Source organism: Myxine glutinosa, chromosome 11 (genome assembly GCF_964187855.1).
Source record: "Myxine glutinosa chromosome 11, kmMyxGlut1.1, whole genome shotgun sequence".
Lineage (NCBI taxonomy): Eukaryota > Metazoa > Chordata > Myxini > Myxiniformes > Myxinidae > Myxine > Myxine glutinosa.
The window spans coordinates 24,068,693-24,094,697 of NC_136271.1; the positions used below are offsets into that span (position 1 = coordinate 24,068,693).

Sequence of the window (26,005 nt, forward strand, 5' to 3'; positions counted from 1 at the left end):
ACACATACCTTTAATGGGCGGATGTACAGGCTGCCTCAATCGCACCCGGAACCCTCCCCCCCCCCCCCCCCCCCCCTGGTTTACAAGCATGAAGCAAAAACATGCCGACTGCTTTTAATTCAAAACACCTCACTGCACTGGAAAACGTGGGGACTGGAATACTGTAAATGGTGGAGACTTGTAATACCCTCTCCCACCGGGATGTGGTGCTACATGATACACATGTACATAGATCATTTGTGTCCCCCATCCTTCCCTCACCTCCACCCCTCTCCCCCCCCCCCACCCCCTTCCCCCACACCTTAAGACCACTGGTAAATATTAAAACACCTCTCTGCACTAATTGTAGTCGGGCTGATCTTATGTAGCAAGTCTGGATGTCATGGGCCCAGAACTGTAGGAGGAGTAGTGCAACAAACATGCACAATGATCTGTCAATTATCGGAAGGCCAAATGACTGTTCATTCTATAATGTCTACCCACTGATGCTGCACTCCAGCCACTTTGAACCTTGTCCAACAACTTCACTTGTTGGTGTAAAGACATCACTTTTTCACTCGCTTTCCTCTTCGGTGCCATGATCAAGAATATAGTAATCGCAGAAAAGAAAGTCAGGTGTTGGCTAGCAGAGAGTGGTGTGATGTTGATGTTACAAAGGGTGCATGTGGAGAGACAGACAGACAGACAGACAGACAGAGAGAGGAGGAAAAAGCCTGGAGTGGGATGTGATGCTCCTCCCATCCGTTTCTGCGAAGGGAGAAAGGAATGCTGCAGCTGGGAATAGCTGAAACCACAAATGATGAGGGTTTATTGTAATGTCTAAATTATGGATGTATCTTATCTACTAACTCTTCCCATCTTTTTTTTTTTTTGTCTCCACGTGCCCCCCCTCCCCAAGCTGCACATTTGAGGCTGTTTCCCCAGGTGCTGGCACGAACGTTAACGAGTCATGCTGTGCGTGAGCTGCACATATCACTGGCACAGGGATGGTGGCGTGGTCCTGCATGGGGAGAACATCCTGATCCAGCACCTCCTGGGGCACAGCTCTGGGCTTGGTTCCATTCTAGCTTGCCCAAATCGCAGTAAGTTGTGTGTGTGTGTGTGTGTGTGTGTGTGTGTGTGTGTGTGTGTGTGTGTGTGTGTGTGTGTGTGTGTGTGTGTGTGTGTGTGTGTGTGTGTGTGTGTGTGTGTGTGTTCGGTGAAGTCAAACCCCTCCTCATAATGGTGACGAGGTATAATGGAAGGTACTGTTACATTTATGGGGGTAGGGAAGTGATTACCGTTGGAAAGGTAGGATTGAATGGAAATAGTTTGGACAATGTGACGTGTAGGAGCATTTCGATGTAATAAGTAGGGAAAATGTAGCTTAAGATTGTGTTTTGATGTTCATCATACGAGGGGTGATGCCATGTTAATTAGTAGTAGGGTTTAAGGCTAATTCCCCTGTTCGTGATACCTTCTGTGCCCATCCTTAACATTTATAACAAACACCGGCCAAGCAAAACATCATTCGGCTAGTATTCACGCTCCATGGACACGATACAGTGAAGACCCGCCCAGGAGAGGCGGAGCTACAGTGGTACGATGGGCGGGGGAAACAGGGCCATAAGGCCATGCCCCGCCCTCTGCCGGAGTGACGCGGCTGCATGATGGGGAGAGAGCACGAGCGGCAAGAAGGAGCTTGGACATTTTGTGTTCTGCTGAGGAGTGTTTGTGTTGTTCTGTGGCGATCGCGAGGAGGCTTTGGCTGCTGGGCTCTGCGGGGAGTTGAACGCCATGCTGACCTTCCCCACGCCGAAGGAGTGTGAAGCGGTGGACGGAAAAAGAACGGAACGAGTGCCGTGCTTGCCACCCGCCAAGATACCAGTGCTTTCAACACTCGGCGTTGCCGCCATTTTGACAGGCTTCCCACCTGGTGGATCCAGGCTTCGCCGACTGTACCACAGGATCCATTTTGGGGCCAGCTAAGTGCCAGAGGGCAACTTTCATTTTTATTACTTTAACCTGTGTGCATGTTTGTATCTGATGGAGGATCGTCACCTTAGCATTTTACCTCAGCCTTATTTTCTTTATTTTCATTCAGCGCCTCATTTTATTGTAAATCATTAATGTTACATTTTTTTGTTGTGTTCTTGGTTGGGTTTCGGAATAAACCCATGTGTTTTGTGAGAATAGGCCTTCGTCGTTCTTCCATTCCATGCACGTCATAACCGCCAAATTGGAGAACGCCTTGGGAGTTAAAACTGGTTCGGTTCATCCGTCCAAGGCTGGTGATAACTATTTGCGGACGCGACATTACTTAGTACTGACCGGTTAACGGAGCTATAGTATTGTAGATAAGGACCAGTATGAGTGCAACCATTGGGTGCCGGCCACATTATGCCACCACTTGGCTCACCCAGAGTTAACAGGTCCCTCTGGCACAAATATGGCCACTTTTACACAGGATAAAGCAAAGGTTTCAAGTAATGTTTTTGGATTCATGGACTGGAAGCAATAATGCTGGAAGCTGAAATTTATTCCACTTTTTTAACTCAACTGGACTACCGTCCAGTTGAGGTCATCACATACTGAACCCTCCGTCTGTCGTCCGTTAACTTTTCGACGTTAACACTCCAGCGTCCACAAATATCAACCGATTCTGATCAGACTTGACATTCAGCATCCTTACCCCAAGGACCAGGTTGGTATTATATTTCAGCCCGATACGTTGAAAAATGGCACACTTAGGCGACCATTTTGGTTTTGGTCATGAAAACGACGTTAACACTCTAGCGTCCACAAATATTAACAGATTTTGATCAAACTTAGAATGTTTAACCCTTACCACACAAGGTAGGTTGCTATTGCATTCCAACCCGATCCGTCACAAAATGGCCGCCATATTGTTTTCAGCTCAGAAACGACGTTAAGACTTTAACGTCCCCAAATATTTATGGATTTTGATCAAACTTTGTTTGTGAGACTCTTACCACACAAGGTAGGTTGCTATCTTAAGTCAAATTTGTGACGTGGTGCGCAAATTTGCGCATTCGTGCCGCGTTACGTGGTGACGTCATCGCGCTTTCACCTTAAAAGCCTTATTTGATATAAGTTAATATTTTGATATAAGCCTTAGAAAACCAACCCTATAGAAGTCAATACCTCCAACGACACAGGCGCGCATTCGTGCCGCGTGACGTCATCGCGCTTTCACCTTAAAAGACTTATTTGATATAAGTTAATATTTTGATATAAGCCTTAGAAAACCAACCCTATAGAAGTCAATACCTCCAACGACACAGGAGCGCATTCGTGCCGCGTGACGTGGTGACGTCATTGCGCTTTCACCTTAAAAGACTTATTTGATATAGGTTAATATTTTGATATAAGCCTTAGAAAACCAACCCTATAGAAGTCAATACCTCCAACGACACAGGCGCGCATTCGTGCCGCATGACGTCATCGCGCTTTCACCTTAAAAGACTTATTTGATATAGGTTAATATTTTGATATAAGCCTTAGAAAACCAACCCTATAGAAGTCAATACCTCCAACGACACAGGTGCGCATTCGTGCCACGTGACGTGGTGACGTCATCGCGCTTTCATCTTAAAAGACATTTGATACAAGTTAATATTTTGATATAAGCCTTAGAAAACCAACCCTATAGAAGTCAGTGCCTACTTTAAAGTTGTCCAGTCAGTTCAGTTGAGTTCTGCTTCCCTGGAAGCAATAATGCTGGAAGCTGAAATTTATTCCACTTTTTTTTTTATAGCAATATGGCCGTGAAAGCAGAAACTGAAAGACAGGAGTGTGTGGGTAAACAGTGAGAGGCAGAAGGTGAGGTGAGAAGGTAGATCTGATGTTGCATGTGCAAGTTGCACTGAGAGATCATAGTTTGTACATCACACTTTGCTCAACAAATTCACCAATGCCTCCAGTTTAATCTGAATGTTGATCGAAGTTTAATGAACAATCTAAATCTCCAGTTTCCCCTCCTGTGAATTCCCTTCTGTATCCATATTGTCCACCCCATGCATCCTCTCCTGCCCCTCATTCCTTTGTCCAAGTTTCCCTCTATCTTGGTCTTCAACTCTGCTGTTGATGTTTTCCCCATCTCTCTGCTTTTCCTTTTGTCCTCTTGGGTCCTGATCCGTTCAGTGTACTGTACTCGTACAAGCCTCGACTATGTATAATAATAATCGTAAAAAAAGAATAACAAGACGTCATGCAGAGCACAACACTTGTGAAATCCATAAAACAAATTTGACCTAAAAAATAATAGGTGGTTGAATTTAGTGACATAATATGTAAATCCTGTTCAAATTTCAAGTCAGTCGGATGAAAATTCATGGTTTTAGAAATTTGACGAAGTTGATGACCTTTGGCCCATGTTGACCTTTTGATCTCAAAATACAAAGGGTTCTTACTTATGACCAATTCCACCGTTTGGTGAAGTTTTGTGAATATCAGTTTAAAATGGTGATTAGTAGGCGATTGACAGACAAACAGAATCACAGACCAAACCAACCAATATACTGTACAGTACAGGGTGTTCCAAAAAGACCTGGACATATTTAGTATATACAACGATACCCTTTGTTTTATATGATACAGAAACTCATAACGTTTTCTTTATTTTCAGGTCTGGTGATTTAATGTAAAAGAAAATGGCGACTCCTCAGGAGAAAGCTCAATGCGTCAAATGGTTCATCGAGACGAGATCCGACACGCAAGTTCAGCGTAATTTCCGTACAAGGTATGGAAGGAATCCACCATCGTTGACCAATATCAGAGAGTGGTACAAGAGGTTTAATTAAGGAGACTGGAATTATCAGAACCAAGCACAAGTGCAGCAGCGGTTGAACGAGTGCGTGAATCATTTCGACAAAGTCTCAGAAAATCAATCCGACGAGCATCCAGAGAACTGGGACTAGAGGGGCACCACTGCACATAGGATTTTGTATAAAAGCCTGAAGCTTTATATCTATAAGGTGCAGATTCTGCAGGAACTCAAACCAAACTAGAGCGGCGCTCAGTAGAGAGCATACCTCCACCAGGTGAACCGTTTACGTTTTGTATCCCAGAGTAGACCAGAAAATCACAAGACAGAATCGCATTTAATCAAAATCATCCGTCCACAACTTTTTGAGATATCCTGCTATGTATCATTTTTGGCCCGATCTCCCAATGGTGAAGAATCACTTTAAAAAATTATAGTAGCCGGATCCAAATCCGGTTCTTCACCAAAATCTAATCATTTCGTCCTTGTCACATACGCTACATCTCTGCCAAATTTCATCTGAATCCGTCCACAACTTTTTGAGATATTTTGTTGACAAACGGACAGACAGACAAACAGACAGGGGTGACAACATTCCCTCCATCCATCTTTGTTGGCGGAGGTAATTAAATAACTCGTATCCGAATCCATATTCAGATCTTCACCAAAATGGAATCGATTAATCCTTGTCACACACCCAACCTGTCCACCAAGTTTCATCCAAATCCGTCCACAACGTTTTGAGATATCCTGCTATGTATAGTTTTTGGCCCCATCTCCCAATGGTGAAGAATCACTTTAAAAAAATTATACTAGCCGGATCCGAATCTTCACCAAAATCTAATCATTGCGTCCTTGTCACATACGCTACCTCTCTGCTAAATCTCGTCCAAATCCCTTCACAACCTTTTGAGATATCTTGTTCACAGACGAACAAAACAGACAGACAGGGGTGAAAACATAACCTTCATGCACCTTTGGTGGCGGAGGGAATAACGGATCCAAGCGCAAGGCGTTTAGCTTGGAAATGCTCAGTCGCATAGATGATGATGCATATTACCTGAAAAAGGTCATGTTCACAGATGAAGCTCGCTTTTACGTTTCGGGGAAGGTCAACCAGCACATTGTGAGGATATGGGGATCTGAAAACACCCACGTGTTCATTGAACACATATGCGACAGTTCAAAGGTCAATGTGTGGTGTGGCCTTCTCCATGACCGCTTGGTGGGTCCGTTTTTCTTTGCGGAGGATACAGTGACCTCAATAATGACCATGAACATGTTGGAAGGATTCGCCTTCCCACAGATTGAAGACCTGCAACCCGATATCATTTTTCAACAGGACGGCGCTCCCCCTCATTGGGCCAAGGTCATTTGAGCCATCCTGAATGAAAAATTTCTAGGTCGCTGGATTAGCCGAGACGGAACAACCACCTGGCCCCCATGATCACCAGACATAGCCCCCCTTGAGGTTTTTCTGTGGGGTTTGTTTAAAATGTTGCCTACAACACCGAGGTGCCAAACCTGTAGGATCTTTGTTCTGGGATCACAGCTGCATATGCACTGGTGGACGCAAACATGCCGAGCCGAACATGGCAAAAACTCGTGTACCGCCTTGACGGCCTGTGCACGACAAACAGAGCTCACATTGAAGTGTATTGATGGTGTGCACAGAACTTTCAGTTTCTGTATCACATAAACCAAAGGGTATCGTTGTATAATTTGTGATTTGAAATATATTTACATGGATAATGTTTTACAGGTGGGTTAATTGTGTGATTGTGTAAATTTGATAACTGCTGTAATATGCAGTTAAATATGACAGCTGTAGTTGCTGTCTGAAATTAATTAATCAGATTTTATTGCTGTACTCTCACTCACAAAAGTTTTTGTTGTGTGTGTGTGTGTGTGAGCAGAGTGAATGAAAAATGGCAGTCACTGGCCGGTGCCATGTCAGGATTGCTTTGCGCATCGTTCAACTTTATCGACAAGACCAACACCATTGCTCCTGCATTTGGCTTTCGGCCTATGGGCATCGGAAACGGTAACAGCATAATTATGTTATAACGATGTGAAATTATTATTTCCATAGCTATTGCAGAACGTGAATAATATAATGTCACGGAACCGGGGTTCAGAGGTTACCAAGAGGGGGTTCTTCGGACTTTCTCCCTGACCTCCGGACCGAAGGTCGCCGGCTAACTCTGTAGTTACAATGATCAATCATGAAAGAGACACATTTAAACAGGTACAATAATCAAATGGTGAAAGACAAGGCACATTTGTGCAGTCACACTAATCAATGATGAAAGAAAAGTCATAAAGCTCTTACCCGTAATGCTTATCCCCTTCTGCAATCTTACTGAACAACTATGTACGGGATATGATACCAGAAAAACATAACCGAGGAAGCTAGAGAGAAAGAAGAGAGGAGGTACAGATCACGGCATGTTGACGACCCTTTGACTCACTGGGGGCACCGTCGACGGACGTGTGCCGCTCCTGATACAGTTGAGGAAGAGAGGGATGGGGTAGGGGTAATGTAAGTAGAGAGTGTATTGTGGAAGTGCTGGTGCATGCGCTGTTTGCTTTAGAGGAAAGGTGTGAGGTGAGTGTGTAAAGCCTTACCTGGAAGAGGCTCTTTGCACTGGTTGACAGCTCTTTTTGAGTCTAGGTCGATGAATTAGAAAGTTAATCAGTGGGACATCAAGAGAAAGTTATATATATCGGTTCTGGTGCTATCCCCCCCCCATGCCAGGGACCTCTTGCCTGCTCGTCTTCATGCTGCAGACCCTCCTCACAGCGCGACCTGGCTTCACCTCTCCTGGCCGCGTGTCCATCACAGCTTTTCTGGCAGTAGCTCTCCTTCTTGGTCCGAGTGGACAGCCAGGTCGTCTCTGGCACGAGTTACAGCAGAGTCCTTGGCATGGATCACCGTACCGCCTTTTAAGGCTAGAGCATGGACAATCCCCAGAGGTTGGCCTCCATGGGGAGGAGGAATTCCTCTTTGGAAAAGCACTATTGGGTGCAGTGAGAAAGGCAGCACCATTGGTGCAATGTCGCTGGTTCCCAGAGTGCCCTAGAAAGTGACTGGGGTTGTCCCATCTCACAGGTGTGTGTGTGTGTGTGTGTGTTCCACTCTGAGCTGTGGATACTGGGAAAAATAAATTTAAAGCATGTAATGCTGACAAAGAGAGAGATGAGATGCATTGTCACCTCAATTTATTTCCTTATTCCTCTCTTTTTTAATCCCATTTGAACATGACAGAACAATTGTTATAGTGCCTTTATGCACTCGCTTGTATTTTAGTAGACATGTAAACTTTGGCCTTCTTTAGTATCCCCACTATACAATACCATTTAAAACACATTACAGAGAACACTTCCATTATTACTTTGCTTTTTCACACATTTCATATGATGCTTCATCACATTTTTAAAAGTCAAGCTTTAAAAATTACTTAGCACCAATATACATTGGGCATTTGTCGCAAAACCCATTGCCAAACCAACATTGATGTTTTGTAGCTGTGCATCTTAATTTATTTGAATTGGCGGAAAGATAGTTACGGCTCATTTATTGTATACAGAAACTGATGTGTCTTACCTGCGGTATGCCTCTCTACCACGAGAGATCGTGTGCACAGAGAACCTCACACCTTGGAAGAAGCTTCTGCCCTGCGACTCCAAGGTACCATGACCCAGATAACATGTGAAAACAAGGCTTAATGAGTTTGGGTAAAAAGAGGTTGCAGTCGGTAATGGGACTGATATGATAGCCTTGAGGTACGCATACTTGCCTCTATATTGTCTAGATGGGTTTGAGTACCGACCCAGCTATAAACTGCCATCCTGGTGTTTCACAGACAGGGTGATTCATTAACGTGTGCGCGATGGACGTTAAACATGTATCCCGTCTCCCTGCATTTGTTGGTGGACGTTAAAGACCCTACGGTGTTCTTGCAAGAACCGATGATGCTAACCTGCAGCCACCGTCTGCATACGGACGACATATTTGCACATCCAATTGTCTTGGTTTATCCAGTTCTGCAAAACGTGAATAGGTGCAGCAAGTATGTAGCTAAAATTTTTTTTTAGCTGCGACGAGCAGCTCTATGAGAGGACCGCGTTGTTGTTCTTGTTGTTGGGGTGCCTTTTTGAATAGCGCATGCGCATTGCGCATACACGGACGTGCGTTGGTATGAGGTAAGAACATCGCGGACTAAAATCGCGATTTGTTTGAAGAAACCAGAATAAATTTAGCAACAAAGACAACATGAATGTTTTCATATCAATCTCGTTTCACAGAACTTGAAACATATTAGGTGTAATTATTGAATAGCGCATGCGCATACACTCGGACTTCCCCTACCGACCAAGCCCGTTTCAAATTATCCCTCTGCCACCCAGAATTAACATTAATAAATAACATTAATGAATTAACATTAAAAGAAATAACATTCACGTCCATACATTATATGTAATCAGTTGATGAAGCATGTTGCGTCGCAAAACAAAGGACAAGACCAGAACTGAAAGACAAAAAGACGCCAGTGCATGTGTATAATTTAATGACTGGTCGAATTTGGTAGCGCATATTGCAATGGATATCCTCATGATTCTACACGTCGCAGCTGGTGACCACACTGTGGTCATTTTTCTCTTGTTTTTGTTAAATTAGTGACTGCACAAACATATGAATATGGCAGTCTTTAAAAAGACAAACCCATCAAACCACGGATCCATCTATATGTTTGCAATCTCATAAAGAAAGAAGAACCACCTTTAGAGGCCATTTTTCCCCGCAGAGCAGGGGTTGGCCTTTTTCGGGCACAGTGGTCCCCTTTTTCAAGCAATGTTGTATGGCCGGATGCCCTTCCTGCCGCCAACCCTGTTAGTCGCCTCTTGTGACACACAGGGAATTACCAGTGAACTGGTACTCAATTTGCCTCCTCCGGAAGGATGACGGGCTGAGTCAACCCCCCTGGCATTAATTCAACGATCGACCAGGATTCGAACCCATGATCCCAAGCCGGCACCCTAACCGCTAAGCCAACACCAGGCTCAATCTCATGAAGAAAAAGACAAATCGTTGAAAAATAAAAACAAAGGAAAACTTTTCTTGATTGACTGATTTGTGTAATATTGGCTATGCTACCATAACTAAAACTCGTTTGTTTTATTGAGGTCTTGCTGTGAGATTCAACAATCCAAGAAATGATAATGGGTGTGCCGGTGTGTTGCAGGCTGGCTTGGCAACCCTCTTGGCTGGAGGAAAGCTCTTCAACTCCATGTACTATTCTTTGGGCCTCCATTTCCGTCCGGTTCCCATGGTATGTCTCTTCTCATAAGCGTCTTTGAGCGAGCACTTGTCATACTGTTGTCAATTTGTGTCTGGGGTTAAAAGAGCACTTTATTCGATGTACACATCCAGGATATCACTCAAATCGATGATATGTGAAGTTCTTGATGATTTATCAATTAGATATTTCCAGCAGATTGATGTTCTCCAATTTTGTTCAGAGCTCGGGTCACTCAATTGATGGGTTAAACATTTGTAGTGAATGTTGAATTATGTGAATTGCTTTACGTTTTGTATAATAATGGGTGGAATTATTCTGGAATGGAGATACGGTTTTACGCTGTGTGTGGTCATCCCAGAGGCCAGATGGTGCAGGATGGAGCTGGCAACTCACACAGACTCTCACAGTTGTTTTTGATGGCTTTGTGCGCAGCAAGCTGACTGGTATGTTTCACTCTTTTTTTTTTTCTTTTTTTTTTGGTTTGTTCGTCTTTCCCTTCCTTCCTTTATGCCCCAACTTGTAACTGTAAACCGTAACAACACATTTGTTTTGGACTCCTATGCACATGAAGGCAATCTGGTCTTTAATCAAAATTATAGCGTTGGCAGGATAGCCCAGAGGTCCGTGCACTCTCATCTAAGCTGTTTAGCCTCGGTTTGAATCTCGGGCCAGCTACAAAGTCATCCCGGTGTTTGCGTGGACAGGGCGAGGTATTAATATTAATCTCCCCTGCCTCACACATAGCTCAGCTTGACTCCGTGGAAACCAAGGCATTCAAAATTATTGGAATCTTCCATGATGAAACTGAGTCTATGGGCCTACCACTTGACCATCACAGATTAGTTGGTGGTCTCTATCTTCTACTGCCTCCTTTCTGGTCTTGCACCCTCTGTTCTTTCCATGCCCCCCACCTCACCCCTCTAGGTATCTGCAGGGCACATACGGTCCACCAACAGCCCCCTTCTAGTAAAACTCCCAAAATCCAGAATCACTGCTGACTTCCACTTATTTGTTCCTCTTTTTCCCACCTGTGTAACCAACTTCCACACTCTTCCATCTCATTCTTCCCTTCAGGTTTTCAAGAGAGCAGTTCCCTACCATTTCAGATTATCCCCCCATCAAAAACAATTATCTTTTCTACCACCACGAAACCAACCCCTTCCCTCACCACCCAAATTTCCAGTTTTTCCTTCCTGAGCGTTTGCTTCCATATCCAACTTATCCACCCACTGCATTCTCCTCGACCCGTCATCGTTACCTACATCGCTTGTTGTCCGTCTCCATCTATTTTGTCCCTCAGCCCTGCTGTTGGCACCCCCGCCGCCCCCCTTCTCTTTCTGCTGTTCCTTTTGTTCCGATGCAAAAAATTCCTTGTACCGTTCCTCAGATGGACGTTAAAACTGGGTGTTTCGTCTGCCAGCATTATTTGGTGAGCGCTAAAAATCCTACGTTGTCAAAATTCCTGCTCCAACGTACAGGGGCTGTTGCCTGGGGCCCATACAATGATTCTACTCACAGCCTTGTGCTGCATACGAAAGTAGAGGATAAAATTATTTTATTTTATAATTATTTCATTTGAAATATGCTATTGTACTTGTTGAACCCTTTTCCCCTTTCACACTCAGACATTCCTCCTCGTTTTTCTTTGTTGTGTCGAGTGTTGCCCATCCTTAAACTGAAACGCACACAAAAAAAAAATGTCTCGCACTTCCAATATCGCGGCCAAGCATTGTTTGTGGGCAAAACGAGACTGCTGTGTGTATGGGCAGGTTCACATGGTTGGACGCTATCCTCCTTGTTTGGACGGCCACTTGATGGTCCCTGCCCCATCGCATCACAAAGTCGACTGTTTGTGGACATTACAGACATTGAGCAGGTGGGGAGGCAGCAATGATGTTCGCTTCACTTTCTGAATGGACATTATTTCATCTCTGAAAGCATTTTGAACATTCCACTGTACTGGGATAGCAATGAAATAAAATGTGGAGCATCCTTTTGAGTCACTGCAGGGAAAGTAGGGACCGACAAACAAAAGGGGGCCTCGTCACTTATTGTAGAAAAAAGGACTTGGATTTTTTAAAAGCAATATTTCTTAAAGCCTTTATTGCACCATTGCAACACTTTGCTAAAAGTTATCTAAAATCTTTCAAGATAATTGGGCTTGTTGATGGTTACAGTGGATATCACAGATACAGCTATCATCTAAGAATAATAACCACCTTTAGAGGCCATTTTTCCCCGCAAAGCGGGGGTTGGCCTTTTTCGGGAACCGTGGTTGTTGTTGTTTTTTGGTCCCCTTTTTGAAGCGATGTTTTACGGCCGGATGCCCTTCCTGACGCCAACCATTTTTGCCGCCTTTAACGACAAACAGGGAATTACCAGTGAACTGGTACTCAATTAGCCGACCTCGGAAGGATGACAGGCTGAGTCAACCCCCCTGGCGTTAATTCAGCGATCGACCGGGATTCGAACCCAGGATCCTAGGATCCTAAGCCGGCACCCTAGCCGCTAGCCCAACACCAGGGTTAAGAATGGTGGTTTTATATATATATCTAAGAATGAATGGTGGTCTAAGAATGGTGGTTTTATATATATATACTAGTAAGTAGCCCGTCAAAATTACTGGTTGGAACAGTTTATTCGACGGTGCAACCTCGTGAGTGTGCCAAAGTCTGAAGCCTCGGCCTAGTGTCAGGTGTGCTTGTATCTTCTTTATTTATTAGATATCCTACGGATGTAAATGAACACTCCGTTTACTCTGCGTGCATTGCACATCACGTGCGACGAATTTCACCGTACGCCTTGTGTTTATTGATTTTTTTTTTTTAAACGCTTCTGTACACCGCCCTTGAGGCACAGTTTGCAAGCCATTGTCTACAATTCCAATAGAAGAGACATAATTACTCTTATGGAAAATGTTTTTGGAATTTGTTTTATCCTCAAAAATAGACCGTAGTGAACACACATTTGTGTTAAAAGATTTGTCTTTAAAATCTACCCTTATAACGGGGGACAGACATCTGGACAAACACACAAACTGACTGTGTTTTATATGGTGGATGTGCTTATCAGCTTGGAATTGTAAAATGCTAGTTCTAAACACGTAATTATTCATCAGCTTGTTATTTATGTGCTAACCGTTTTCAAAATGGTGATGCAAATTTCACTTTGCAGGCTCCTGGATTCTCACTGCACCCTGCAGGCACAACTGTGACAGAGGCTTCAGGCATGGATCGCAAATACAGCTACGTTCTCTACAACCTCCTTCAACCCAGCACCTTTGTGCAAATGAGGCGGCTCAACCCATCAATCAACTGGGATGCAGATTGGGGTGTGTTGTGTGAGACTCATGGATCTCTGCGTGCGGCTTACAGCCTTTTGGGTCGGGATTGCTGCCACAAATGACTTTCAATGGTCGGTGTTGGAATTTGAAGCTGAAGACCATACGAGATCCATTTAGGATGCCCATAAATTGAGCTTGGTAGCAGTTGGTAAAGCACAGTACCAGAACCAGCATCGCTTAGGCCACCAAATAAGTGCTCTTGAGAATCATTCTCGTCTCCGACGATATCGCCAGAAGCATTGTTTTCGGGTTGTCCGTATGCAGTAGGTTCTCATTACCGCGATAACTTAAGAACGGTTGAAGGGATCCAAGTCAAACTTTGTACAGGTATGTATAATGATGTAAAAATGAACTGATTATATTTTGGGGTCACATGGTCAGAGGTCACTTTTGGTAAAAATTATCTTACCGAGCTAACTTGTAAACCAGTGATGGGATTATGACCAAACTTGGTATAAGTATATATTATGATGGACAGATGAAATGATTAGGTTTTGGCATCAAGAGGTCAAAGGTCAGAGACTGTAATAGGTTTTTGTTACCACAATAACTTAAGAACAGCTGAAGGGAACTAAGGTAAACTTGGTACGAGTAAATATCATGATATAATGATGAACTAATTAGATTATGGGGTCAAGAGGTCAAAGGTCAGAGGTCCCGTTCGATAGAAATTCTGTTACTGCACAAAATTGTGAACAAGCGACGGGATTTTGACCAAATTTGGTACAAGTGTACATAATTAAGCTGATGCAAAGATGAACTGATTAAATTTCAGCCTGAAAGGTCAGAGGTTATGTCAGGTAAAACTGTGATACTTGAGAACAGCTGACGAGATTTAAATCAAACTTGATGCATGTATAATGATGTAATGTTGTCGGAGGCATAGAGACATCACGACGTCAGAGTGTCGTTCTAGTTTATATTTATGCACAATTAATAATGTTGTAATTGTATGCTCTTGCACAGATATGCAGAGCCAACGTCCATGGTTGCATGTCGAGCGCTTCCTCACTGGGGTGGGGCTTCACCATGGCGGCATCTCCAGTTTGCTGCACAATAGGCACCCAAATCGATCGTTGACTGTGCACCACCAGGACACGCTGCCTTGGTTCCTTCGTGTATACTCCCACACCCTCACCGTCACCACTGCCGGCAAGGCTAACCCTCCCAGTAAGAGCCATAAAATGAGCAAGGGAACTTGATCACCAAGGGACCCTTGGTAAAACGAGGTCACATAAACCTATCTAATAGATCGTAATGACTTGTCACCATTAGGCAGGTAATTTGGGACAACTGTTGAACTACCAACACTACTCAGAGGATACCAGTTGACTTGTTTGGTGACTGCTTCCTGCTGTTCAGTTCTTCCCTCAGCATCAAACTCTGTATTTAGAGGGGAGGGGGAGGGGGAGGGGGGGGGGTGGGAGCCTCGGGCCCTTTACCACTTTAATCTGACATTTTAAGCAAGGGAAAACACTTGGCACTGAAGCACATGAATAACTCATGCACTTTAAATGACACATGTACCGCCTTCGGTCAGGTTATGTGGGGTACCACCCAGCACGTGACCGTGAAAGACCTCACCAATTGGAGTTGCTACTCACACTGCCACCAGCTACCATTACCCGGGTGGACATCCAGTTTGAGCGTGCACTGCTCACCTGGACAGAGTATCCACCTGATGCTAACCATGGTGTGCACATCTGGTGAGGAAGTATGGCTAAGCTGTCTTGAACTGTTTGCCACATTAAGTGTATGTATCGTCATACTCAAGGTTGTGCACTGATGTGATGCTCAAATCCACGATCAAGATTTGAGATCTTGGGACATGAGCCTCAATTTTTTTTTTTAACGCTCAATTTGAGGCTGAAGTAATATTCCCTTTTGATGTACATTAACGCATTCCAACCTATGGTGATTATTCATCATTTCATTATTGGAACTATCACAATTAAACTTGTACAACAAACAAAAACAACAGGCATTTTAAGGCCATTTTCCCTGCGAGAGCGGGGGTTAGCCTTGCGGGGCCCCATGACAATCTTCTCCATTTTGCCCTATTTTCTGCATCTCCCCTTGTTTAACCCCCTTGCCCGCATGTCTTCTTCCACCATCTTCAGCCAAGTCTTTCTCGGTCTTTCCCGTCCTCTACTTCCTTCTACATTCATTTCCATCACTCTTCTCAACCAGTCACTTTCATCCTTCCTCAACACATGACCAAACCATCTGAACCTGTTTCTCTTCACAGCATCCATCACAGGCTCGATTCCCATCAGCTTTCGCAATTCATCATTTGTCTTCCTCTCTCGAAACGATACTCCACACATCCACTGAACCATTCGCATTTCCACCATTTCCCCCTTTGTTGCTGCTCTACATTCATTACCCATGTCTCGCTCCCATAAATCATAACACTTCTCACACATGCAGCATACACCTTTCCCTTCAGCTTCAACGACAATCCCCTCCTCGTCAGCACGCCACTCAGTTCCCGAAACTTCTTCCATGCACATCTCACTCTCGCAACCGTCACCGAGTCTGATCCACCTTCTCCATTCAGCATGTCTCCTAGGTAGCTAAATGTTTTCACACCTTACAGCTTCACGCCATCTCCAAGATCCAACAACATTACCTCCATCTGCAGCTCCCTCTGTGCACACCTTACACTTGAATGTAGCTGCCACACTGGTTAATGACCCGCTCAGACCACTACATTTTTGATGAACCCACTCAGCGCACATTGTACATTGAATGGAGTTCACTCCTACACCCTTCCTGCACACAGCACATGGCCACTTCCCAGTTCTTTCCACCTCAGCACATGCTTTACCACTTGCCCTCACCTTCGTCTTTCCAATATTCACCTTCAGACCTTTTGCCTCCATACATTCCTTCCACTTGTTCATCTTCTCCTTCAGTCCATCCATACTCTCCGCAATCAACACCAGATCATCTGCATACAACAACTCCCACGGTAAACCCTCCTTTACATTCCGAGCCAGCACCTCCATCACAGCTACAAATGGTAGTGGACTTAGTACCCTGATGCACTCCCACCTTCACCTCAAACTCAAAACTGTTCCCGTCTTTCGTCCTTACAGCTGTGCGCGCTCTCTTGTACATTGCCATCACAACTCTGATCAACCATTCCTCCACTCCTAACTTTCTCAACGCCCATGTCACTACTTCACGTAGAACCCTATTGAATGCTTTCTCCAGATCAACAAACCCAAGAAACAACTTCTTCCTCTTCTCCATGAACTTCTCCTGAAACTGCCTTACAATAAAAAGTGCGTCTGTCGTTCCTCTTCCTGGCATAAATACAAACTGCATTTTGTCGATCTTCACTTTCTTCCTTATCCTCTTCTCCAACACCCTTTCCAATACCTTCACACTCCATGCTCTAACAACTTTATCACTCTATACGAGCCACAGTCCAGAGGGTCAACTTTCCCCTTGTATGGAAGGACGAGGGTACTCTGTTCCCAATCCACTGGAATGCGGCTGTCTTTCACCATGGGATTACAGATCTGTCCATAATATTAATGTTATTACAAAACAATATTAATACTAATAATATCCCTCCTCATCCTCAAGGTTTTCCTTCTTGGCCCAATGCTGTGTTAACGTGAATAAATAGCTTATAGTGGAGCAAGCCTACCAGAAGTAAAAAAAAAAAAAAAAAAAAAATTTTTTTAGAAATCACAAACGCATATGATTACCTTTTTAAACAGTCACTACTGCTGTTTAACACAAAACTGAAATAAATTTGGAGCAATCCCAACGTCTTTGAGGCATTGTATGCTCATCGCATCCCCCAGACTAACGAACCAGGGCCCAGATCTACTGTCATCTATATACCCCAAAAAGAATAATAACATGAATTTTCCTGCCGCTCCCATAAAGAGTGGGTGTACTAGTATACCTAAATGAGAGTAAATAATCTTTGTTAGATATAATGTACCGTCGACTCTCCAATTCAAATAAGTGTTCCAAAGAACATTCATTGGTAAAACGTCAAATTCGATGTGTGTGCATCTTCCCTTCCGAACCATCATCCTTACTTGACAGAGAGTAGCTCATATTCCTGTCATGCACCAAAACCTGCAACAATACGATAAGTCAATAACCATTAGAACTAATGCATTAAAGAACACCTTACCTCATAAAGTTTTGAGAAAAAGAGCATTGTTAGGATATTTTCAACTCGTGCTTTTTCCATACGAGCCACCATTTTGTCTGAATCTCGATATTTCCCAATTCTGAGATGCACGAGTGGCAATTTTGAGTGGTTGAGATGGCTAATATTTTGTTCAAGTGCTGCTAAACTTGAGGTTTCTGGAAGTGCATACAAGGTGATTTGTGATCTAGTATATAATTCAATTGAAATAAAAAAAAGGCTTTAAAGGCTGTAGAAAAAATGTTTTTTTGAATTTTATCACCGCTGAAGTACCGTCTTTTACACCACCTCATTTAACACAAATTAGTTATTCACGACCATTATGATGTCCCTAAAAACAGTTTCCTGTTTGAAATGATTTTCACTTTTGTTTGACTGCCAGACAGATTAATTTTTTAACCTTGTTTCTCCGTGTGCATGCACCATCGGGATGAGATTCCATACAATTTGCCAAATTCAGAACTAAAGTACTGCTAAACTGCTGATTCATGTTATACGTTGTTCAAAATGTAATATTTTTACAAAATGTAATATGTAAAAAAAAAGACTTTCGGCCTTCCTTGGGTCAGGTGGGGTATAAACGATTTATGAAGGATTACTTTTCCTGGTTGATCTCCTAGGGCTATAAAAATATGTGATTCTGTCCCACTTGATTGTCAAGCAACGATGGACTAAGGAATTAGACGTATTCTTTCTACTCCAACTCGGTGCCTAATATCAATATGTCACCAGCATCCTGAATTTTACGAAATAAACTGTCTTGCTGTGACACTCACACACGGTATGAAATGATGTTACACTACAGGTGGTATCATTTTGGAAAGAGCAGACAGCAGATGCTGTACTTGCGATACACAAGGAATGGTTATAATATTCTGGAAATAATGTCACCTCAACAGCCGATGTAAGCAGGAAAATGACTCCAGCAGCATTTCAATAGAACTGTGGGTGCATCCCCCAAGAATGACGTTTTATTTCCCCCACAGTGCTGCCGTGGTTACTGCTGTGCTCCCCGACTCCGACCCCTGTGATGGACTCTGCTCAGAAAATAGCCCTGTGAGCTTTTACAGGTGAGATCCAGTCATTGCAGGCATGAGCATGTGTTAGAGCTGTTCTTTCACATCTTGATCACTTTGTCCATTGACTCAGCGTCACCTCAACACCTCAATCCGTGTTAAAAGACCAATTTACTTTACTTTTCCAATTATGGCCTCGTCAATGAATCCTCCAACCCATCCACCTTTTTAGTGGCTGCTCAGAAATCTTTATTTTGCAGCATTTTCAATTCGGTTGATTTGGCCATGTTGGTGTTAGCAGGTAGTTGTATTCAGAAGAGATGTCTCCACTACAACAACAACAACAACAACAACAACAACATGCATTTTAAGGCCATTTTCCCTGCTAGAGCGGGGGTTAGCCTATGTCACCTATTAAATTTAGCACCTATTAAATTGAAGGTGGTCGTAATTACCTCCACCACCGAAGGTGGGCAGATGTCATGTTTTCACCTCTGTCAGTTTGTCTATCAACAGGATATCTCAAAGTTATGGACGAATTCAGACAATTTGATGCATAGGTTTGGTGTGTTCAAAGGATTAAACTATAAGCTTTTGGTGAGGATCCAGATACTGTAATTATTTAAATGATTCTTCACATTGAGAGGGCCAAAAACGATATATGGCAAGATATCTCAAAAGGTTGTGGATGAATTCGGGAAAAAGTTGGACAGGTTAGGTGTGTGACAAGGACTAACTGATTCGATATATATATATATATATATAACTATATATATTTTTTGTATACAAGATCGAGGCGCGTGTAAGAGCTAACATTAATCCCCCCCCAAAAAAATAAAAATAAAACCGGACACACAAAACATACAATAAAGGCAGTGGGAGACAAGATGGGGAGAGAGAGGGAAGCACACAAGTACAACAGCAGAGAACAGGGACATTGGGAGATCTGTGGGAGGGAGAGGGCTTGGGGGGAGGAGGGAAGGGGAGAGAGGGTGGGAGTATAAAACACATGGACACTGCTAGGACTTCCAGGAAAGAAGTCGGTATTTCAAAAAAGTGGATCTGGGGGTGAATTAATGGGGGTAGAAAAGATCAAGGTTTTGGATGGGGGAAGATAAGAGATGGTGGCGAACAGCTGTTTTAAAGACCTGGAGGGAGGAGTGGGATTGAAGAGAGTGAGGGAGTTTGTTCTAGAGTCAGGAGTAAAGAGGAATGAAAGAGTGAAGGTGAGCAGAGAGTCTTGATTTTGGCAGTTTAACCATGAGAGGGTTGCTGGCAGATCTTGTGCGACCTGCAGGAATATTTGGGGGACAGAACACAGATGGAGCTGGGGGAGCTAGGCCAGATAGGAGTCGGTAGAAGACAGAAAGACCACCGACCTGCCTGCGGTGAGTGAGTGAAAGGCCCTCACAATCGGCTTCATCACAAGAGATTCCAATGATTCTGAAAGCTTTGGTTTCAATCAGACGTGCTGACTGGCACGGTCTGCAAGCAGCCATCAATCATCTGGACTGGTGTCTCATCTCTACTGCCTCTGACATCAATTCTTCCTGGGAATTCTTCAAAAGCAAACTGCTCTCTCTCATGCACAGATTTATCTCATCTCGTCTTCAGTTGTCTTACCCTTCCTGTTATGGATTCGTCACTTCCGTTGTGGGGGTTTTCCTCCACTTGAAATATTTCTGATATTATGTACTATTATTATCTTCAAAAGGTTTAGTATTCACGAACAGTTATCAAAAGTTAAAAAGGTTAACTTTAAATGATACAGGAAACCGAACCGGAAGACGACGAGGGGAAGAGGAAGAGGCGTGGCGAGAAAAGTCGGACAAGACGCGTGACGTCGAGCTCCGTAGCGAGCGTTGTCTAACGAAGGTCGCGAGGGAATTTTGAGTTCCTTGAAAGGACATCCTGCGATAGGTATTATTGCTGGGATTGAGAAATCTGCGTAGTCAGGTTTAGGCTGAGATTCCGACGAATCCTTGCCTGGTCGCATCGACTCAAGTAAGAGCCGTCGGCCATTTTGAACCTCGTGCTTCATTCGCCGACAAAGGTTTTGCTACGCGTCAGCTCTTCTCAACATCCTATCATCTGTCAGGGATGTGTGTGCGCGACCGCGTCGTCTCCAATTACGTTGCGGTTTGCTGATTGAGCTGTGAACGTGCTCCTCTGGAGGGCGCCTTTATACAGTTTCGGCTGTGTGACTGCCATTGCCATCTATACGGGATTCGGGTCTCGACTGGACAGCGGGATTCGGGGTTCGACTGGACATCGGTCTCGCGATCGCTGTGCGAATCAACTTCGCCTTGGAGAAGGTTATAGAGACATTGAGGAGTGTCCTTTTTCACTCACGTGGAGCACAGTGAGTTATCTGACTTTAGTTGATGGATGGTACCATCCTAAGATATATAGAGTGCACTCTGGATTGCTATTGGTTGTACCGTTATTCTTGTGTGTGATTTTTAATACAACATTTGTTCGTTTAAAATCATTGGTGTGGTTTCACTATTGATTTCTAACACAGAATAACATATTTTTCTGCCGTGGCTCCTCTCGGGATTCGGAGGTACACTGTGACCAGGGGGTCGGGGAGGAACACGTAACATTCCTCCCGTCCATGGTACACCGAGTCTTGTGGTGAGGCAGTTGCCCTGAAACAACTTGCCTTTGCCTCTTGGAAGACAAATCCAACTGAAGGCAATCTCAGTTCCTTCCACCAAGCTCGGAACAAGTGTGTGTCTACCCTCAGGAGTGCCAGGAAGCACTATCTCTCCACACTCAAGAATGAACTCTCAAACTTGTCACCTTCCTCCAAATCCTGGTGGCGTCTGGTCAAATCCGTTTCTGGTGTTTGTTCCCCTTCCACCCCCTCCCTTACCTCAAATGGCTACACTGTTGACACCGCACGTGACAAAGCCGAATGCCTCAACTCTGTTTGTCTCAAAATCTTGTGTCCCAAACCCATCTGTCTCTGTTCCCACCTTACCCAGTCGAACCCAACTGCTCCTGGACTCTGTGTCCTTCTCTCCTGACAGGGTGGATAAGTTTTTGTCAAACCTCGACTCTGATTCTGCAACTGGACCAGACAGCATCAGCCCACGGGTCCTAAAATCCTGCTCTGCCGCTCTATCTTATCCTCTCTCTGTTCTTTTCACCCTCTCTTTTGCTCAAGGTCATCTGCCAGCATCTTGGAAATCAGCAAACATTGCAGCTTTACACAAAAATGGTGCAAAAACAGATCCTTGCAACTACAGACCAACCAGCCTGCTCCCAATTATCAGCAAAGTCATGGAATCCACCATTGCTTCGGATATCAAATCCTTCCTCTTCTCCAATAGCTTGATCTTCGATCATCAATTTGGATTCAGACCAGGTCATTCTACTCTGGACATGTTGCTTCTGCTGTCTCAACAATGGATGGAGGTCCTCAATGCCAAACAGGAAATCAGAGCTGTCTCCCTTGACATAACACGTGCCTTCGATACGGTCTGGCACCCAGCTCTGCTCACCAAACTCTCCTCCTATGGTATCCATGGAAATCTCCACATATGGCTTGCGGACTTCCTCTCTGGTCGTAGGCAACATGTGGCCCTGAATGGATTTCTCTCATCTCCCTTCCTGTTCTGGCTGGAGTTCCCCAAGGTAGGGTTCTGGGCCCTGTGCTATTTCTGGTCTTCATCAATGATCTCTCCGACTTTCTGGAAAATCCTCTCTATCTCTTTGCTGATGACTACACTCTCTGCCGCTCCATTCCTCATCCCTCAGATCGGCAGTCTGCAGCCTCCTCACTCTCTGCAGACCTGGACAAAATCACAGACTGGTCAAACAAGTGGAACATGTCTTTCAATCCTGACAAATCTCACACACTTACTATGTCTCTCCGAAAAGACCGACTGGACAACCCTCCCATCCACTTTCTCAAGCATCCTCTCCAAGAAGTTCTGTCACTCAAGCTTTTGGGTCTCACTATCTGCCATGATCTTTCTTGGGAAAACCACATTTCCAAGCTGGCTTCCAAAGCCAGTTGCCGACTGGGCATCCTCCGTTGTGCGAAGTCCTTCCTTGGCACACCTGAGCTCCTCACCACATACAAGGCTTTAATCCGCAGCTCAATGGAATACTGTCCCCCCCCCCCCCCCCCTCTGGGCCGGTGCTCCTGCCTCACACGTAGCTCGGCTTCACGCTGTTGAAAACAAAGCTTTCAGTATCATTGGAATCTCCTGCGAAGAAGCTAACTCTGAGGGCCTTTCACTCACTCACCGCAGGCAGGTTGGTGGTCTTTCTGTCTTCTGCCGACACCTCTCCGGCCTTGCTCCCCCAGCTCTCTCTGTGCTCTGTCCCCCAAATATTCCTACAGGTCGCACAAGATCTGCCAGCAACCCTCTTATGGTTAAACTGCCAAAATCTAGGCTCTCTGCTCACCTTCACTCTTTCATTCCCCTTTTCTCCCGCCTCTGGAACAAACTCCCCTGCTCCCTTCAATCCCACTCCTCCCTCCAGGTCTTTAAAACAGCTGTTCACCACAATCTCTTGTCTTGCCCCATCCAAAACCTTGATCTTTTCTACCCCCGCTAATTTTCACCCCAGATACACTTTTTTGAAATTCCAACTTCTTTCCTGGAAGTCCTTGCAGTGTCCATATGTTTTATACCTCTCCCACCTCCCGCCAAGCTCTCTCCCTCCCACAGTTCTCTCAATGTCCTTGCTCTCAAATTTTGTGTTTGTGTCCTTCCCCCTCTCTCCCCATCTTGTCTACCGCTCCCCTTATTTTGTGTTTTGTGTGTAGGTTTGACTTTTTGTATGATTAATGTTAGCTCTTTCACGAGCCTTGATCTTGTGTACAAAAAAACAAACAAAAAAAAAAAAAAACAGCATGAAGACAAGCTAGGTGTGAGGCAGAAGCACCAGCCCAGAGGGGGGAACAGTATTCCATTGAACTGCGGATGAAAGCCTTGTTTGTGGTGAGGAGCTCAGGTGTGCCAAGAAAGGACTTCGCACGATGGAGGATGCCCAGTCGGTGACTGGCTTTGAAGGCCAGCTTGGAAATGTGGTTTTCCCAGGAAAGATCATGGCAGATCGTGAGTGACAGAACTTCTTGGAGAGGATTGTTGAGAAAGTAGATTGGAGGGTTGTCTTGTCTAGTCGGTCCTTTCGGGGACATAGTAAGAGTGTGAATTGAAGTGAAGACATAGTAAGAGTATTGGTGAAGATCCAAATCCAGATCTGAGAATTTAAATAATTCTTCACCATTGATAGGGCCAAACACGATATATAGCATGATATTTCAAAAAGTTGTGGACGGATTATGATAAAACTTGGTGGATGAGTTGGTTCGGTGACGAGAACAAGCAATTTTTTTTGTTGTTGCTGAGTTCCCGATTCAGTTCCGGCCTATCAGTGGGATAGAAATGGTAAACTGTTCAGCCTGGCAGAGGTATGTACTCTACCATGTGCCATTATAGTTTGATTTTGTGTCTTGTACACCAGCACAGCGGTAGAAAAAAAAAGAGAAAGTAAATTAGTCCGTGGGCTGAGTAGGGTTTACATGCACCCCCCCCCCCCCCCCCCACAACTTAACTTCCTGGGTATGTCCATGTACCCCCCACCTTAGGGGTTAGGAAAAACCATGTTAACAGAAAAAAACTCATTCCCAAGGTACCTCCCACGCATATTTTGATGTTACCCCCCCCCCCCCCTGTGTCAGTGATTTCCGAAAATTAGGGGTAGGCGAAATTCAAATGGCCATAACTTTTTACCTAGTCATCCTATGGTTGCATATTAGTCCAGCGGATAGGTGAATAATCGTGCATTTTATGATTAAAGCATGAAACTTGGTACACTAATACTAGACATTATGGGGAACATTTTAAAGATTGGAGGCATTCTGGATCTGTCCTGTGTCACCCGTGGCGGCCATTTTAAAAATGGCCGCTAGTCATAATCATTATTTAGCTAGAATAAATTTATATTACATCAGAAAATATCAAATTGTTATTTTAATATCATCTGCACACTAAAGTATCACCAAGGATTATATATGATAACATAAATATTCATTTTTGATTGTTTTGGGGACCTCTATGTGTCACTTTAAGGGCATTTGGAGGGGAAAAATGCAAAATTCCAGGAATAAAGTAACACAAACTGGTTTCGATAAACTAGTTTATTTGTACAAAGTGTTATTTTCCTTTCATTTAGGAAAACACTTCAGAAAATTACACTGTAGTAGTACAAAAGTTTTTTGGTGTGCATGAGATAGAACAATAACGTCCAAGAACACTCATGTTTCAATGTCAACCGTTCTCTTGTCACCCTTCTCGCTCACAACCACCGCACTTGCAGAGTAATGCACAGGGTAGATTTTCTTCCGCACATTTACATCTTCCTCTGCAGCCTTTAATACAGCCACACTTAATAACAGCACGGCATGCTGCACCAGCAGGGGGCAGGTTCCTCCACATCACTTCCCATTCGGCCAAATTGTTCTTTCGCATCCATCCAAACTCTGCTGGGCTGGGCAGGTGAGGTGCTTTTAACAGGGCCTGACCCCATACATGGCCAGCCTGATAACCAACTCGAAGTAGATGCTGATAGAGAACATCTTGAGTCGGAGGTATGTTTTCAATGCTCCTGCCTTTCTGTGTGAACAGAGTCTTCCATGCCATGTTCACATTATCATCAGAGCTTCCACGGTCGTACATAAGCACAATGTAGCTCTCGATGTTTGGGAGAAGCTGGGTTATGCTAGCTGTTGGAGTCTGTGCAAGTCTGCACAAGTCTGGCGTGACATCAACAAACGCAATCCATGATGACCAGGCTGTTCTTTTTCCTATGCCGGTGAAACTGGATGTGGTGTCACACCCTGTCAGTGCATGAAAAGCAAGTATTGCATTGCACTTATCATTTCCCAGCGTCTGTGCCATGTGAGTTGCGTCTAGGTAACGGAACGATTTTCCCATTCCAAATGCTACAGTTAGCTGTGCACTGTCAAGCTTGTGAGCAAGACTGACGGCTAGTACAACTACATCTGTGTCAACAGTTCTAAGCAAGATGTTCTTGCAACCTTGCCTGGCCCCATCTGCTGCATGCAGCAGCATTCTTGTGTCTCCTTCCTCCTGTGTAGAAGGGGACAACCAGTCTGAGTCAATTGTCTCTGAACAACGCAGCTCTTCTCTGTGAGTCATGACCACTATACCAGGAAATGTTTCATTTGTCACTCGTTGACTCAGGAGATTAAAAAGTTCTGTCTTGTTATCATCTTCCCGTAGGAATTGTGACCAGTTTCCAGGCAGCTTCTTGTTTCCTTCCACTCTTATCCGTATGCCCTTCCCTCTCTTCTTTCTTGTGGTGGCCTTCAGACTATCTTCTCTGTATACATCAAATACCACATCAACACGG

The 26,005-nt window shown here is 44.3% G+C and overlaps 1 protein-coding gene across 1 annotated transcript in view; it reads left to right on the top strand.

The window, feature by feature from the left end:
• Window positions 1–26,005, top strand: part of PIGT (phosphatidylinositol glycan anchor biosynthesis class T) — a 31,969-nt gene that overhangs the window by 1,608 nt on the left and 4,356 nt on the right. Inside the window, exons 2-11 of the mRNA XM_068130348.2 lie at window positions 899–1,082; window positions 6,682–6,809; window positions 8,356–8,456; window positions 10,012–10,098; window positions 10,427–10,511; window positions 11,838–11,944; window positions 13,243–13,399; window positions 14,378–14,581; window positions 14,952–15,117; window positions 18,578–18,661. Coding sequence (XP_067986449.2) covers window positions 899–1,082; window positions 6,682–6,809; window positions 8,356–8,456; window positions 10,012–10,098; window positions 10,427–10,511; window positions 11,838–11,944; window positions 13,243–13,399; window positions 14,378–14,581; window positions 14,952–15,117; window positions 18,578–18,661 — 1,303 coding nt within the window. The remainder of the gene's footprint in view (window positions 1–898; window positions 1,083–6,681; window positions 6,810–8,355; window positions 8,457–10,011; window positions 10,099–10,426; window positions 10,512–11,837; window positions 11,945–13,242; window positions 13,400–14,377; window positions 14,582–14,951; window positions 15,118–18,577; window positions 18,662–26,005) is intronic.